The following is an 18,864-nucleotide window of genomic DNA, read 5'->3' as shown; positions in this document are numbered from 1 at the left end:
CCCCGGCCCTACCTTCTTGGGGATTAGACATATCAAGGAGTAGTCAAGTGGGGCGGTGGACAGCCTACCCTCATACAAATCATCGAACACGATGAATAGGTCCCCCATCCTAGTAAAAACCCTACTTGCTCTATTTACTTCATTTTTTAATTTTACTCTTTATTTGTTTACCTAGTTGTTTACTGTTTGAATCTTTCTTTTAAACGTATTTTATTGGACTTGATTCGAAGTCAAATGGGTAGGATATATATAGTTTTTTCTACCCATTTCTTTTTAAGGTACGGGTACAGCATATCAACTATCCAGATCTGAGCCTACTATTTAAAAATTTGTTGCACTATTTTAAACTAGTGTTGCACTATTTGTCATCCCCAAAAAGACGACCCAATTTTGTGCTTTTGCAAAAGGAGCATAGAAGAAGAAGAAGAAGAAAAAGACTAAAGAAAGAAGGAGGAGGAAGAAGGTTGATATTCTACTTGGAGTTGTATTGCAACATTGTTGAGAGCAACTACACAATTAAGCGAGATATCATACTACTTCATCAAAATGTTGCACTATTTGAACCTTTGTTGCACTATTTAGAATGATATTTGTGGTTCCCATTCTATGTTTATTTTTAAAAATTATCGTGCCTACCTTTTATCCGAATTTTTCTACACTGCAAACAACGAGGAGAGCTAATAGAAATTCGGGAATGGCGTTGTCGACAGCAACCTATGCAGGTCCCGACAAAAAGGTGACATATCCTCGCTAACCGTCAATCTCTATCCTCGGCGTACGCGAATGGACCATACAGCACTCTCGATACGTAGGAACATTTTTTTACGCATATTAGGCATACAAGCATTTTGGTCAGATTCCTGAATATAAGGACCAGACTTATAAAATCCAAAATAATGACCCGCTTTTGCAAAAGCATAAAACCAATGAATTTTTTTTCTTTCAAAAAAGCCGAATAAAATTCACACTCAAAAATTAGTAGTGTAAGTAGCATTCCCCTTGAAAAGTTTTCAAACTAACAACCTAGGATGTAAAACGGTTTGACTGGTCGGTTGGGCGGCCCATCGGATCGATCCGGTTTTTGTTGGGCCGGGCAACATACGCCGTCGATTACCTGCCTCTCAAACGAACCGTAGCGAGCGCATTCCCGTTCCCAATTCAACCCTTCTTCTTGATTCCGGTGCAGGTATTAGCCCTTTTTAAAACAACCAAACAAAGAAAAAAAAAGAGAAAAAATACAAATCCGAGAACACCGAAGCCCCCTTTAATTTGGAGATATTAGATTTGGATACCCAAAAAAAAAAAACCCCAAGAAAAATAAATAAAAATAAATAGAAAAAACTCGTTTTGATCTGCTCCTTGTTTCTTGCTTTTGAATTGGGGGAGGAGGAGGAGGAGGAGGAGGAGGAATTAGGGTTTGTTGTGGAATTGTGGGAGAGAATAAGAGAGCGAGAGAGAGAGAGAGAGAGAGAGAGAGGGAGGGAGAGCGGGAGCGGGAGAGGATTTTGGATCTGGGAAGGAGGGCGGTGATAGGGGATGGCGTCGTCGGGGAAGGTGGAGGAGGGTCCGTCGGCGCCGTCGGCGAGGCGGGATCCGTACGAGGTGCTCTGCGTCTCGCGAGACTCCTCCGATCAGGAGATCAAGTCCGCCTACCGGAAGCTCGCCCTCAAGTCAGCACTCCCCTCACCTCCTCATTCCTCTCTCTCTTGCCTTCTTACCTGTCTGGCTGCCTGGCTGGCTGGCTGGCTGGCTGCTGGCTGGCTGTAATTGTTGTATATGCCTTCTGCTATTTCGACATTGTTTTCCTTTCTTCTTTTTTCTGGATTTTTGGGTCTAATGATGATTTGCTAGATTTAGATCATGTTCACGTAATCTTGGATGTCCAAATAAATTGTTCTCTGATGAGCTTTTTGTGACGGAAAGCTAGGTGGATTGCTTGCATTTGCGTACATTCAATGCATTTATTTGGCGACGGAAAACAAAAACTTGAAAGCAACTTTTTATTTTGCTTGCAAGATTTTATTTAAAAAATAAGTTGTTGTTCATCACTTGGCCGGAGTCTATTACAAGCTAACTAGCCACGCCTACAAGAGGAGAGTCATTGCATCAGTGTATCAAGTTATATATAATTGGTGTTTAAAGAAAACCAAAGGAATGGCAAATGATACCACACGGGATCTAGTAGTTTGATTTTTGTTAGCATATTTCATCTACAAGGTCATTAATCTTAGTCGTATAAGATGAACGTGTTACGCCAATCGAGAAACCAAACACTACAAGCTGCTTCTTAAGTGAAGAAATATGCTGGACAAGATGTTCATGCATTTGGGCCTAAATGTTATGCTCTCTGTTGTTTTAATTTGCTCTTTCATCATTGTTTTTGGGTCCTTTTTTTGGCCTTATAATAATTCTAGAGTTATATTTTAGATGATCTTCAACCGAATGATGGTTTGCGTAAAGAAAGTATACAAGAAGTTATGTGCTTACTATGTGCTTATTTGTTTTCTTGGATATTGGAACCAAGAAAAAGTTTAAAGTAGAATGGGAGTACTGTTGGAGCAGAAACAGGTTGTTGCATTTCTCTTTTCCTAATTGTTTGATGAATTAGTTAAGAAATATCATCTCATGAAGGAAGAAATGAAAAAAAAAGCTATCCCTTCAGTCTTTCTAAAAAAAAATTGTTATACCATTTTTGCCATTGATTTCTGTAGAGTTGTTTTAGAACTTTCGATTGACCAAATATGATAGCATGTGCGCTGAATTGAATCACCAACAACCGCTTAGCTCTTTTGAGATGTTCTGTTCTTTTTATTCTCAATTGTGATTAGGAGAGGAATGCATATGGTAAAAAAGATGGGAAAATTTGCTTCAATTGAAAATTTTGACATTACTAGTGGTTCTAGTATGAGAATAAAATGCTAGAAGCCTTTTCTATTTACTTATGTCATGTGTATGCTACAATTCTTGTTACTTCTCTTCCTCCATTTTCGAACAAGGTTGACATGACATGACTTTCAGGGCGTGTTTGGTTCGCTTCTTTTTCACCCTGGAATCGGAATCGGAATGGGCGAATCCGTTTGTGGGTGTTTGGTACTTAGGAGTCCTATTCCGATTCCGATTCCCGAGTGGAATGGAATCCCCCAATCACCTCTTTTTTCAATTCGGCCTAGGAGGCCGGATTGGAAGTTGAATCCGGACGGAATGTATATTTATTCGGATTAAATTTATTTTTTAAATTTTTTTAATTAAAATATGAGTTAAAATTTAAAAATTAAATATATAATTTTAAATTTTAATTTGAACTTAAATTAAAAATTAAAATTTAATCAAATATTTCGAATCTAACTTATGAATTTGAATTTAAATTAAATTTTAATTTATATAAAGTTTTATTCAAATTTTATTTCAAACTTAAATTAAATTTATGGATTCAAATTAAAATTTAAATTGTAATTTTAATTTTGAATTTGAATAAATCAAAATTTAGTTTCATATTTTGAATTATCCACTCAACTTCAAAGTTTAATTTTTTTTAAAAAAATAGATTTAAAATTTTGACATTATTTTAAAATTTTGATGCAAATTTTTAATATTTAATTTTTAATTTGAATTTAAATTAATATATTATAAAGATAATATTACTATATTAATTTGATTACGTTTTTTATATCCACCTGAACCAAACACCAACAATGGGAATAATTTATTCCGATTCCGATTCAGGCGATGAACCAAACAGAATTAGCTAATGAGTCATTCTGATTCCGATTCCGATTCCAGCTTATTTTGATTCCGATTCCGATTCCGACTCCTACTTCGAACCAAACACGCCCTCAGTGTGACTCTAGTTATCCACGACACCAATTGTGACTCTAGTTACTTGAGGTCCTTTTAGGAGCACATTTCCTTGTCTTCCGGCTGTGGCATTGGAGCATAATACAACTTTTGTGAATGTATCTACCCAGATTCTTTCTTTACCGTAGATGGGAAGAAGATTCTTCCATGACAAGCCATAGCTGCTCAAATCACCGCAGATTTTTGCGGTCCTATTTTTTCAGCCAAACAACCTCTGTCTTGCAATGTGCATGGGAGCCACAAGGTGATTCGCAGAAGCTTACTCGCAAACAAAGCCTTGATAGTGCTATGGCCAGCATAGTAGCACAAGTTGCTAGCTTCTCAAAATTTTTCTATTCACTCTGTTTATCCACATTAGAACTAATTTTTGTTATATTCTGTGATATCAGTACTCTGAGAAATTGCTGTAAAAATTACTAGAGTTGGTCAAGAACCCAAACAACTTTGTCTTTAGAAATACTTGAAAACCTTTCGCTAAAGCTAGAAGGAGGAAAAGAAAAGATTCAACTTTTAGCTTCTACTGCTAGAGATCTTGAGACTCCTTTCATTCTTGTTCTTGAGGTAAAGACGATCTAGAACTTGTTCCTGAAAGTTTGAGCCTTTAAGGGTGTGAATTGCGTAGCTAAACTGTTCGGGCCATCATGTGATGGTTGTTTGTAGACGAGGAATAATTGACCTTGTCTTCCGATTTTGTCCAATGATAGAACAAAAAATGGCAAACTCTTTCATTCTTTTTCCATTCCAAAAAGAACAAATCTTATTATGTAGAGGATGAATAAAAATTCGATTGATCATTTGTTATAATTGCTATGCTTGGTGTGCGACTCGTTAGTTTTTTTTCTTTATAGTTTAAATTTGGGATTTAAAAAAAAAAGACAAAATCATTCTATTCGATTTAACGAGTACCTTGTGTAGTTGTGTTGGAATTGAGAAATTCTATAGCTCGAATCTTTAGTATTCTCTTATTTATCACTTGTGTCTTCTATTCAGATAGAATGCTGACATAATAATATACTTATAAGGACAACTGTTATTTATTCAAATACAAGATCCAGATTAAAGCCACATGACGATGAATAAATTGATATCTGACAAAAGCTGAATTAAGAATCTGGATGGATTGCTAATTTGCAACCCACTTTAACAGTTCATCGGACTCTTTCATCGCATATCTATTATAGTCGCATCCTCTTTTTGTTTGTATCCCTTTTCTTATATGCTTTCGTTTTAGTTTCTATAAGTGTTTTATAATGCAACATCTTGGTTCTAGGAGCTTGAGTTTACGCCAGACAGCCTTGCATTTTTTAAGAGTTAGCTATTATTTAGACTCACAAAATTTTGTTGTTTCCTGTGGCCGTGCCTTCAGATAGTAGAAGTTTTTTTCTATTAGATATGCTTGATTTTAATCTTGTACTTTCAGTATCAGTGCAAAGATGCATTGCATGCTTTATGAACAATCAAATGATCCCAGCAAGTACTGGATTCATTTCTTCTTCATCTTTCTCTCTTTTTTCTTGTTTTAGTTATACGACTATTATAACATGCATGACTTGTACCATAGCTCAGCATTTTAAATCTCATCCATCTCCTTGTAATTTAGTTGAGTTTTACTCTTGGTGTTGGGTATGGTCTAAAATGGTGTTCATGAGTTTCTCCTTGTGCTGTTAGATGAAAATCTGGCCTTTTATGCCAGCTATGTTTGTTGTTGATAAATTAGTTTGCCATTAAGGTTGCATGGACAAATCAGGGATGTGTGCTTGAGTGTACGTATCTAAAGTATTTGATGTTGGAACAATAAAGAAATCACAATATGCAGACATTTACCGGATGGCAGATGGAGCATACTGTGGATGCTTTGCTTAAAGAGTTCAATTGCCTCCAAGATTGCAAAACAATTGATTTTTTTTTAGTATATTAACATTCATTACTAATGGATTTGATTTCCTTTACATGTATATAGCTTACAATCATAGATTATGAGAGTGAAGATCCTCTTTTGGTTTATTTGATTATGAAGAACAGTTTCAGTGTTGTCAAATCATGACCTCTACAATTATGCTTTTTTTTTCCTTCTCTTTTTTGGAGAGTAAACTGGGATTAGTCTCTACCATTAACCTTAAAAATATATATCAAAAAAAATATTGTGACTTCAATGAATTATTTAACCTACACTTATTTTCAATCTTTGTGTATGGGATCCGCTAAAAATAGTATCAGAAATGTTGTTCGCAGAATCTGACTCCAAAATATGACCATGCCAATTTATAGACTTATTATACAAAGAGTGCAATCATTGTGATGTATCCATAGTTAGTTAATTCAGATTCGGCAAAAATTCGGTACAGGTATAATTCGGATAAAATTCGTCTTCTAATTTTTAAATTCGTTGAAAAAAAGGGCTAAAAAACGGATTCATCAATTATTTGGATACGTGATTTATACGGATATTATACGTTTACCCAAGGCTAAAGGGCGTGCGATCTACGGTGCAGGCTCTGCAAGGGCTGCAGGAGAGTCCCGGATCCGCCAGGCGGCGTACTGTATCTTGGTCATGGGTAATTGCTTGTACTACTCCCAATGTAGTCACTCAGCGGGGTGGTGTGGTATTGTGGTTTGTGCCGCTAACCATGTCCGGCGACGTACGGGCTGGACGGCACGCGGGCGGCGACCGTGTGGTACTCTAGCGTATCCGTACTAGATATGCGAACGAATGACTCCTGGTGGGACCTGGCTGACGCTTATTGGCTGAATCTTACTAAAATGCTAATTTTAATTTTTGTAGGGTTGGTTTTACCAGTAAGGGCTGGTTTTAAGTGGGTTATATGTATTGAAAATTTACGCAAGTTGGATTATCTGAATTTTGTCTGATGTATGACTTACTATCATACTCGTATCAGGGTAATGGATTAACATGATGTAATGGCTCATTTGTGTGTGATTTTTTGCTACTTTATAAAGTACAACATTTATAATGACTTGTCTTAGTAGAAGTTATAACTTAATAAAACTCTTGTCTTTTGTGTTTTTAATTTTTTTTTTAAATATCAGATTTGCATATAATTCTTGCGCTGATCTGCTGATTGTGTAACAATTGAAATTCTTTTGTTTTACGTTTTTTGTAATTTTAAAAAATGTGTATAACAGATAAAATGATTAGCAAAACTTTTATCTTTTTTCTAAAAACATCGTGTTTCAAAGATCTATTATATTGATTCGATTAGGAAGTAATATAATAACCTAGAAGCAACCGGAAAGTACTGTCAATTACATCATATTTTTTTTATTCTTTTAAAAATATTACATCAAAATTTGTTTAGGAGATCAATTTTTGTGTTCCCGCTGATTCATCTCTGAAAACTTTCGCGCGGGACAAATTTTGACCAAAAACATAATTTGCGACTCTCAGAAAAATATGGACAGCGGGGCGCATGCCCTGTGGGTCGAAGCGGAGGGCTCGCGCGCCAACTAGTGCCTGGCTTCCGTAGGCCGGCACCGACTAACATCCAGGGGGGTGTGCGGGGGCTCGCCCGCAAGTAGATATATTCTTCGAATTTATCAATCTTAAAAATTTGCTTTAAATATTCATTGTTAAATAATGAATAATTATAATTGTTATTAACGAAAAGAAACAAAGTGAATATATAATAAAGAAAAAGGCCAGAAAGGCTTCAAAATGAAAAAAAAAACGGCTATGCAGCCAAAATAGAAGAAAAAAGAATAATGTATGGACAAAAAGACACACAATGCTCAAAGAAATAAAAGATAAAGTGAACAAAAGGCCATACTAATGGCCTAGGGGTAGTTCGGACCCTCGGTGGTATCCCAGAGAACAAAAAAAAAAATACAAACAAAAAAAAAAAAGTGTTTTCCAATAAAATAGATTAAAAAAAAAAAAAAAAAGAAGGCTCGGCACGCGGGCACAGCTGCGGCACATGCGCTGGCCCGCTTTTGATCTTCGAGCGGCACGGCGCTCGCCTGTGCCGCCCTAAGGCCACCCAGGGCCGCCGGGGTCCAAGTTAACGGCTACGCCCCGTGCCGTACGGCACGGGGCGGCACCTTCAACCATGCGTTTACCAATTAAAAATTCGGGATAAAAAATTCGGCTATTAAATTAAATTTTTTTTCTCTCAAAATTTATTCTATTAGCATAAATATTCATATCTTTTAAACATATAAGAATAAATAGCTACAAAATTAAGCTAATTAAGTAAAAATTCGAAAAGATTTTTTTTTTGTATTTTACTGTTTTGGGCCAGCCGGCCGGCAAGCGCATGCGGGAGCGTGCGGGAGCGCGGGCAGGCGCGGGCGGTGCGGGCGCGATCCCTTTTTTTTGGCCGAATAATTCGGCTCGCCGTATAATACGCAAACACGTATTTTTAGTAAAAAAATCCCCTTTTTTTCCGAATTTTTGGGAAAAATTTGAAAACGGCCGTTTAATTCGGATTTTAAAAAATTCGCGAATAATTCGTGAATAATTCACGAATTAACTATGGATGTATCTCATGCAGAAAACATTTGGCACTGATTTTTCTTATGTGAGATCGATGTTTGATGCATATTGTGATTCATGCATGAAAACAGTGTGGGAATTTTGATGTGCATCATGTGAGAGTGGGCACATTTAGATCTCGATGTGCTTTTGGTGCATGAATAAAAATGGAAGCACCAGCATTTGGTGCTTCAGAAAACAATTCCTGTTCGATTTAATCTATGCATTCACGCAAATGTATGCATGATAATTAAATATTTTACGTCTGCATATGTATGGTAAACAGCATAAATGTTCTCAAGGAGTGAGTAATTTGTCATGCCTGTAAGCAAAAAAGAAGGTATGATTTTCTAGTGACGGCCACCACCATAGTTTGCCGTACTGTACAATGTTTCAGTGCCTATGTTGAAGAAATTTAAACTCATACTTATTCTCAAATCTAATTAACTAGGATTGAAGCCATTTCTATTGTTGCTCTTAACTTGTTATGGGACATTTTTCCTTGTACCAAGTGATCACCCTGACATGGCCTTTTTAGCAGTAGGATTATGGCCGTAATTCAATTGAACTTGGTCCGCAAGTGTTTTAATTTATGCTGAACACGTGTGTTGGCTATCCCTCTTGATCAGTCACCATGCATCTACCGAGGCATTCGCATAAAATTATATACTCATATTAAGTTCTAACTCCTAATTAATTGCGAAGTACAGCTTTTGTAACTTCTGTCATGGGTAATACAGGTATCACCCTGATAAGAATGCGAGCAATCCTGAAGCTTCGGAACTTTTCAAAGAGGTTGCATATTCATATAGCATCCTATCTGATCCAGAGAAAAGGCGACAATATGATACTGCTGGCTTTGAGGTAATTGTTTTTCTAATTATATATACAAAACATATTCAAGTATCTATTTTATTTTCCATGCTGATTTGATTTCTCTATAAATGCTTTGTTTTTGCTTCAATCTGCTTATCCTGTCAATCAAATCAAGCTAATCAAAATTAAGCTTTGAAAGAGGTTTTGTCATATCTCATCTGTTTTTTTAATGGTAACTCAATTGTATGAAGGAGACTTAATTTTATCATCTTTAATGGTATGATTATTAATTACTTAATTTTAAGAACGGGAGAGAAAACTCAGGTGTAGATGACGTAATTAGCAAGCCTTGCATCATTTAATACTTGTATAATAATTTTCTGTTTTCTCGGGTGAAAAGTTGGTAAATTTAGGATGGCTAACTTCAAACTGGTGTATAAAGAAAAGCTATGGTAGAGGGCTTATGAGCTTGACTAGATAAGTATTATTGCAATAGAAGTAAAAACTACAATTAAGGTGTGGAGTTCAAAGGGAAGATGTTTGGAGTTAGAGTGGTTTGACTCAATAATCCTGAAATCATGATATTGCTTGTATCATAAATTTTGTTTGAGGACAATTATTCAGCTGGAACTTTTTTAGCTATAACATATGATGTCTGAGCAAACAAAGAGGATTTTTACGAGGAACTCTTTTGAGGAATCATTTAGCTGACCACACCTATTGATGGATGAGCCGAGTTGAGCTTAAAGTGTTATGTAGTTTTCAACAATGGCACCGTATTTGTGTAGACTGCACTAATTCCAAATCGCTCTCCAGGAAACTAGCAGTTCCAGCCTATTCAACTAATGGATATTGGATAATTTGCATTTGTACACACATCATGATTCTTTGAGGGATCGCAATGCCTCTGATGAATTTTCTACTCTTATATTACTATTGATAATGGCCATCAACTCTAAATTAATCCAAAAGCACCATTGCAATGAAATAGGGCACATATTTATCCCCAAAACCTAAAGTTCTAATACGACTAAGAGAAAGATAATAATAACCTTAGTGGCCTACTATGACTAATATAATACTCATCATATTGGACTTCTATATCATTTATCTAGAAGACTAGAATGATGTATATGTGAAACAAAAGATAAAAAGTCTTTGAAGATATGGTAGAGGATCGGTGATGAATTTCTAGAGCATGATCCATTGGCTAGCGTAGACAAATAGATATCTGTGTCAGCAACGAAAATGGGCCCTGAGCTTGCTTTCTTCCCATTATCCTAGATAAAATTGTTATAAAGTGCAGTCACCTATCTTTTTTATTTTTATTTTTTTATTTTATAAAGTTTTTTTGGAAAAACTATGTACTAGTCCGCTATACTTTTTATGACAGAAAAAATCTTGTTTCCTTTATTGATAGAGTGATTTCGCTTAACTTTTAATTTCCATTGCCGGTATTATAGGTTATGCACTTGTTCTTATGGGGATAAAATGCACTGAAGCAAAAGGTTTCTAGATTTAACTCAAGAAGGAATATGTTTAAATTGGTATATCAGTTCTATTGTCTCTTACGCCACTGTTATTTTTGCTTTCCCGATATAATTAGTTGCTTAATAGCGATGATATTATGATTCAGTGGTCACTATTGAAAGGTAATGATTGGTATGGTCTTAAAAGCTGCACATACTTTTATTGTTAAATCTGAAGTGCCTAATGTGGGTTATTTGTTGTAAGAATGAAGTACTTTGGTTCTTTCTGGACCATTATTTGCATTTATTTTTAATTTGCACACTTCTAGTTTCAAAAATAAGTTGTCCTTCACTTGGTGACTTGGTGCTTAGTAACCTCTATGATCAATGCATTTTCTTACTGTTTTTCTTCCGTAATATTTTATTCAGGCTTTAGAACGAGAAGGAATGGATATGGAGATTGATCTATCCAACCTTGGAACTGTAAATACAATGTTTGCAGCACTTTTCAGGTGGCTAGAGAGTTTTAGTTTAATTCCTTGGTTTCTATAACAGCAATTTGAAATTTTTCTGGCCGACTATTTAAAATCTTTAGCAAGCTGGGAGTTCCTATAAAGACGACCGTATCCGCTACTGTTCTTGAAGAAGCTATTAATGGAACTGTTACAGTTAGGCCGCTTCCTCTTGGATCATCAGTCGTTGGAAAGGTGGTTATGCAGTGAGCTTTCCTCAAGAGTATTCCATGTTTGTCATCTATTTACGAACTAGCTAATGAAATGAAAAAAGAAAAAAAAGGAAGAAAAATATGCTGACCAGCGTCAATTCTTTTTTTAGGTCGATAAGCAGTGCGCTCATTTTTTTGGTGTGACAATCAATGAACAACAAGCCCAGGCAGGAATAGTTGTTAGAGTTACCTCGGCCGCGCAAAGTAAATTTAAGGTACAGAAACTTGCGTTTGTATGAGTGCTGCCAAGTTGAATGCTAAAATCAACCTTCTGTTCTTTCTTTGCTCTTTCCATTATGTTAATATTAGCTGATCTCTTCTGTGTTACTGTGACAGCTTCTGTACTTTGAAACAGAACCAAACGGAGGCTATGGATTGGCTTTACAGGTGATTAATAGTTTTCTCTATTTTTGAATTCTTCTACTTTATCTTAGTTCCATTTTGGATTGTGGGCAAATTGCTTTACTTGCTTTGAGAAAGTACGATAGAAAATTTTCCATTTGTTTCCATGAGTGATATCATGTTTCTCATATCGCAAGAAGTTGGCTAAGATATAATTTCTATGGCCCCACTAGAAAACGAAGAAGAGTATCTCTATATGATTTTGTCCCAACTCCTTTCCTCCCCTAGCATTAAGCAGCCCTCAATACCAAATGGGCCATTGCAAAAGACTGTGGTGAGGTTGTTGCAGCATTAATTGATGCACCTTTTTTTTTCCCTAGTGCCCCACCGCACGACAACAATTTCAGTTCTCCTTTAAGGAAATATTTTGTGTCCCTCTCTGATAATGTTACTATTGAGGAAATCAAAATGGAGAAGTCATAATGTGGTATATAGAAATGTCTGTATTTAGGTATTCGACCTACTAACTACTTTGGCAAAGTTCTGTTCATCTGGCTTTGGGCCATGGAGAGAAATTTTTCGACCTATAATTAGGAATAAGAGTAGTATTTTTGGTAGAAGTAAGACATATCCTTTTACAATTATAACTTAAATAATTATATCAACACCTATTACAGTACTTGCATACCTACTCTTTAATAGTTCCGCTAGACTAGAGGGGGACCCTTGCGTATTTCCACAAACCTTTTTCCTCTGATGTGAATGGCAACATTGTTTTCTTTAAGCCTCTCCTATTATAGCATCAGTGTGCGAGGTTGTACAATCATCTGCTTGATTTTTTTTTTTCATGCTGATATTTGGGTAGCTTAAGTACTTGAAGGCGACTGGCTGAGCATCTAACATATATTTGACAGCTGAGCTTGGAGATACTTTTGAATTTTTCCTGGTTTTTTTACTTATCATCATTGCAATCTGCTTATGCATACCGTGCAGAAATAGTTGTTAATATACTTTGATTATACATCATAGACAGTTGTTTCACCAACAATCATTACTCCATTTGAAACTTTCTACCGAACAATTATTCATTGTTCTTGTATTTGTCCTTTTCTGGGACATAAAGCAAGCTTTGATTTTTTTAGTAAATCGAGTCTGAAAGTCATTTTCTAGTAAACTTTTGTAATGTCAGCATGTAAGCATTTAGTTACTAAACTGACTGCCATAAGAAGATTTTAGCTCCTTCAATAGTCTGTTTGGGATAAGCTTTTCAATCATCAGTTTTCGCCATTGAAAGTAAGGTTTGCCTAGTTTTGTTGTTGCTTACTTGCTTATTTTTTTTGTTTATGCTGCTAGTTATTCATTGCAATTTATTTTTTCTTTTAATCATTAAAGTGTTTAATTATATACTTCCTGTGTATTTTTGCAACATAATTCTGGATTGGCTTGAAATTGTGATTCACTAAAACGGCGTAATTAACAGTAATATCTTCCTAGCATTGTTTTAAATAGTGGAAAGCAGTTTGTGGCGGTTAAGGTTCAACATACTACGTATGCTGAAGGCGGGCTCGTTAATAAACAAGCCGAACATGAGCTAATTATATCCCTACTCTCTCTATCTTGATCTTTCTTCACTCTATAGCCTGTTTGTTTTACCGATGGTGAACTTCGGGTTGAAAATAAAGTAGACTTTCGGATGAATTAGAGTTCAGATAAAGATTGCTTTACTTTCAACATTAGTTTCCATTGCCGTGGGACTAAAATTCTCACAGTTCTGTTGTTTGTTTGACAAAAAATGAATGATGTAATTCAGTCCATGTAAACTAAAGGAAAAATGAACTAAATATAATAAGGACAAAATACTAAAGAATCATGAATAAAATGCTATGATTTATGTTTTAGGACATTCTGACACTATAAAAATCATGTCAAATTTCATGCAACACTTTATACAGAAAGTTTTCTTAGTATGAAATATGAAACTTTAATATGAAAAAAGAAATGAGAAGATTTATGATTAGCGAGCATAAGCATGCTGTGGTAAATCTACTTCTACATGGTTAAAAAGCATTATACTAGGCAGCTTCCTGTGTGCTTATTAATTGGTGCCGAATGTGGTTTATGCATGGAGGTGAAACAGCTGCATCTGCATGTGTGGACAGATGTAGAGGTCTATGCATTACATTTTAGTACAATGCTTCTAGTTAATTACACTATGCTAACTTCACTTTTATCTGCAGTTTGGTGTATATGATTGCACTGAATTAAGTACATATTGCATCATTTCTTCTGGATTACAATCAAAACAATGTGTAATCTTGTACAGGCATGCGGTGCCTTATCTTTCTATTCATTTCATACAGTGATCAACTCCTAGATATTGGCCTAACCTAGCACACTGCTCTGACATGCATGAGGTATCTATTTTATATAATCTTCAGTATTCTTGTTCATCTTCAGGAAGATAGTGAAAAGACCGGCAAGGTAACATCTGCAGGCATGTATTTTCTACATTTTCAAGTATACCGGATGGATTCAACAGTTAGCGCGGTATGTCCCATTTGACCCACTTCAAATCATTCATTGTGTATGTCTTCTCATCTTCAAGATACGAAAGAAATGGAGTTATATCAATTGATAATGCATGTTATTTGCAGTTAGCAATGGCTAAAGATCCTGAAGCTTCTTTCTTTAAAAGATTAGAAGGCCTCCAACCATGTGAAGTTTCTGAATTAAAACCTGGCACTCATATTTTTGCTGTTTATGGTGTGCACTTCTCCCCTTGTTTTCTTTACTTTTCTTATATTTCTATGTATTTGCAGGTGTGTTGTATTTATTGTGGACCTTTTCATTTTGTTGTATAGGTGATAATTTCTTTAAGCCGGCCACCTATACCATTGAGGCTATCTGTGCCAAATCATATGAAGACACAACTGAGAGGCTCAAAGAAATAGATGCTAAGATTTTAGCAAAGAGAAATGATTTGCGGCAGTTTGAGACTGAGTACAGAAAAGTAGGTGTTGTTGTTTCAGTTTTCCAAATGTAGCATGGGAAGATTCTTCTTGCTAACATGGAAATGATCTTTTGCAGGCTTTGGCACGCTTTCAGGAGGTGACCAACAGATATGGCCAGGAAAAGCAAGCTGTATGTATACAAATCTTAGCATTTGAAGAATTAGTTTTCGAAACTAGTTCTTATTAGTATTTCATACATAGTTATATGAACCAAGCATGCTGCAATTATAATTTTTCTCTTTATTGATTTTACTCCTGATCATAAGAAGGGTATATTGCATATTGGTATGTGGGTATGCATTACCTGCTCTGTTTCATGTTGCAAATACTTTGTCCGTTTGTCGACATGCTTTGTTTGCTTCTTTGCTACCCTTTCTTCCATTTGGCATCAAAGATTGGATTGGATTTGGTAAGATGAGAGAGTGAAATAGGGAGAGGAGAATTTAGCGAGGCGAGATTCAATGCAATTTCCTTATCTGGTCCCTTTCGATTCAAAACTCTCTAGTGGGGTTTGATAATTCCATCCTGATGGGATTATTTGATTTTGGTCTGGCTGGTTTCTTTTATCCCAGTCTCTCACGTTTCTTGATGCCTTTGAGTCACTAATCCGGCCTGTCCAAAATCCTCTCTCATCGTATCTTATCCAAAATAATCTGGGTGCCAAATGGGCCCATTTAGTTCACCTTTTGATTAGAATTGATATTCTTTTGTCGATAGCTTCATGTCTATGATTTATATTGTGCAGCATCCACATGTTCTGCAGTTACTTATGCTTTGGCAACTGATTTACAGTTTTAGAGTGCTATGATGCTATTCTGCTAGTTTCTTTTATCTTAGCATCGAACCCTCAAAAAATCCCTCTTAATGCTGCTCTGTAGTTGTCATATTCCTGCTCCGTTCTTTTATCTAGTTGTTGCAATTGTCTCTCCACTTTGTATTTGACTTCAGGTGGCACCTTCCTCTTCTTTTGTACCTAAAGCACCCCTTTCCGTTATTTCCTTCTTTTAGTTCCTTTCGTCGAATCTTCACATGCTTCATTCAACCATTTGAAGAAAACAGTGGCGCTTTGTTTTGAAATATTTACTTTCCGAAATATGCTTATCTTGTTCCACTTAGCTAAAACATGTACTGCAGCTTTGTTAGTTGATTTGCGGATCAAAGTTCTAATAGGTGATCCTAATCTAAAGCTCTCACGAGACTGCCTCTCATTGAAATGCTGACATTTGTGCAAAAATTGTTAAGTGTTGTAATGTGCCCACAAATTGTTTATAGGTAGATGAGCTGCTGAAGCAAAGAGATAGTATACAATCATCATTCACGACAGTTCGAACTATCGTCAATTCCACTGGGAGTTCAAGCGCCAGCGGCAAGTTCACTACTGAAGAGTCCAGATATGATAGTCTGGGGGAGGACGGCAGTGTCGACGGCAAAGACAAATCCAATAAAAAGAAATGGTTCAATCTAAACCTAAACCGCTCGGATAAGAAAGCTTGAACAGCAGCTATCCTCGTCGTTTGTGTACATTGCCTTACGAAAGCCTGTTGGATTTATTGTGTATCATGTCTCATAAATTTTTTTTTTTTTTTACATTTTTTTAGTAGTTTTTCAGTTTTTAGCAAGTCTTCCTGCATACCTATTAATTTCTGGCTCTGTATTTGTTATTTCTTTTAGTTCAGCTTTGCATTGGTTCTGTTGTATTATTATTTGGAGGTTGAAATGACTTAAGGGAACCAAAAATTGCGCGGAACAGAGCTTTATCAGAGATATACCAAGTGATTTACTTTCTCATTGAAGAAATATATGTTTTAAAGTTTCATGGTGCCCTGTACAAATAGTTTGGTTTTGGTTGTTGGATCAACTTGTATGATGATTGTCTGTAGTGCATGTTATTGTTATGAAAAGTATCTCCCGGATTTTAAGCCAAGGGTGTTATGCTTTGACCTACAAGCCTGTTTTGTGAACGTAGAGAAAGGAAACACTCAGAGAGAGAGAGAGAGAGAGAGAGAGAGAGAGAGAGAGAGTTGAGGAGTGAGGAGAAAGATGGGAAAGGTTTGGGAATGATTTGTAAATTTTATTGGTGTTGAATCAGTTGCAGCTGTATTTATAGACTATTATTTTGGACTAAAATGCAATTACGTACAGAATAAGATTAAAGTGAAATTATGAAATTCAGTTGTGGGGCTATGATAGACCACTTAACTTCTTGTGTGTTGTGCGTAATGGGGTCGGATCTTCACGGTTTCGCATTTTGCGCCTGCAGTTGGAACTTTTCCCGTCCACTCCTATTAAGCCTCCCGAAGGTTATGGAACTGTCTTATCTTCCCGATTGTTTCTCCTCGTTTTCCTCGCCATCTCTTCTCCAGAGTCGTGTATTGGCTTTTTTTTTCACTTTGTTTCCGTAATGTGTAATATCTCAGACGTAATAATTATTTATGTAGACCCCTTTATTTTGAAATGTAGACTTTTGATAATTTGAATTAGTAGAGGGGCTCGGTTGCATTTTGTGCATATTAACCCTAATTAATTTTTGGCCGTATCTCTCTCTCTCTCTCAGTCTCTCTCCTACGTGGAGACTCCAGCCGCTTTTTAATTTTTCTCTCTTTTGATCTGCTTCATCCTCTTTTTTTAATCTCTCGCTCTCTTATTGTGGGTCACACCTCTCACGCTTGCTTGCGCGCCCGGACTCTCGATCTTTGCTTGTCCTCTAACATTGTTGCTACCGTCGTGCTTCATGATCACTATCGACGTTCTTTTCGTTCACCATCAACGGCACCTTGATCGCTATCTTTTTCTTCACCATCTTTGAAGGGTTCCGTCAATAATTTGATTTTTTGTATTTGACCGATCAATACTTCAATTATTTGGTAGGTAAGCGATCGGATACCTATTAGTTTTTTGTAAAATAATTTAGAAAAATATTTTGATGGTGTGAAAATTTTTATTTTGTAGATTTTAAAATTAAGGGCTAAGTGTATTATCAAATATTTCTGAAAACTCAGTTTCAACTGTGGTTGACAGGTTTATTTAGCGAAAGAATTTTAAAATTTGATAATCTATTCTATAAATTACTGACTGAATAATTATTTTAAATTATAATGTATCTTGGTATTCTACTATGCTATGTTGGCTATGTCGACATGTATTCTGTATATAAGCTAGCTTCATCTCTACATTGCACCTTCAGGTGCCTGCAGCTATCCGTGCCTCTATTTTGTATTTGCGCTTTCGAGCGCCTCTATTTTATATATGCACCTTCGAGTGCCTTTTGTTTGTGCCTTCGGGTATCTCTGGATCTCGCCAACAGATCACACAACATAGTTAGTTATTGGAGACTTAATATTTATTTCGTTTAATTGCTGAGAAACGAAATACTATGTAAATTTATAGTTCCTATTTGATCTTAACATTTCTAAAAATCTTGCTTTCTGAAACTTCGCAAATTAAAACCTAGTCACTCAAATTAACTTTTGAATGAAAGTTTACTTTAGAGCATTTTTTATATATATAAAAATGTATGCTTAATTCGACTAAGCTTACCCAGATTTCGTGATTGTTTTGTTGGGTGGGGGTAGGATCGAGTGAACGCTAGCCGTAGTTTGTCGTTCGAATTACTTTTTGTTATTTTTGTCTTTGTATAGTTAGGTATATATTAGTTAATGGGTTACCTGAATTATCGAGATTTATTCATTTATGTTTTGTTCTTCTTCATACCGCATAATTTGGTGAATTTTTGTAATTATCTTTTTATCTATTTTAACAGGTGCGTGGCGTTTGTTATGCCTCGGATTTGGGGCGTGATAGTTTCCTTTGACGTCACCGCCTTAATCTCTTCGGTCCCCTCTCTTTCCTCTATTGTGGTTGTCCAAAGGTTGATCAATCACCTTCCCGCTCCTTGAGGCGATGCTTGAGATGCTATTAAAGTTTGACAACAACAAGACTGGCTACTCTTCACAGACTAATCCCTTCTCTTTCTTTTCCTTTATCTATTATCATTTTTTTTTCTTTCATCACTTTACTCTTAACATACTACTCCACCCCCTACCCCCCTCTTTTTTTTTTATTTTATTAACATGTGTTACAACTCCTCCCCGCTTGAGTTGATTTCTATTCTCAAGAATCAAAATCTGGAAACTGCTGCTTAAAGGCCTAGTAATCTTT

General features: G+C 36.0%; 1 protein-coding gene across 1 annotated transcript; it reads left to right on the top strand.

Annotated features, from left to right (window-relative positions):
• LOC109722509 (chaperone protein dnaJ 15) lies at positions 1,188-16,522 on the top strand. Its single transcript, XM_020250601.1, has 11 exons — positions 1,188-1,670; positions 9,085-9,208; positions 11,059-11,141; positions 11,225-11,336; positions 11,464-11,568; positions 11,690-11,740; positions 14,153-14,242; positions 14,350-14,458; positions 14,557-14,705; positions 14,783-14,836; positions 15,979-16,522. Exons 1-11 carry the CDS (start codon positions 1,537-1,539, stop codon positions 16,198-16,200), a joined length of 1,233 nt encoding a protein of 410 aa, XP_020106190.1. The 5' UTR covers positions 1,188-1,536; the 3' UTR covers positions 16,201-16,522.

This window comes from Ananas comosus, linkage group 16 (genome assembly GCF_001540865.1).
Source record: "Ananas comosus cultivar F153 linkage group 16, ASM154086v1, whole genome shotgun sequence".
In the NCBI taxonomy this organism is placed as follows: domain Eukaryota; kingdom Viridiplantae; phylum Streptophyta; class Magnoliopsida; order Poales; family Bromeliaceae; genus Ananas; species Ananas comosus.
The sequence above is the reverse complement of the archived record's forward strand: the minus strand, read 5'-3'. Positions and strand labels throughout refer to the sequence as shown.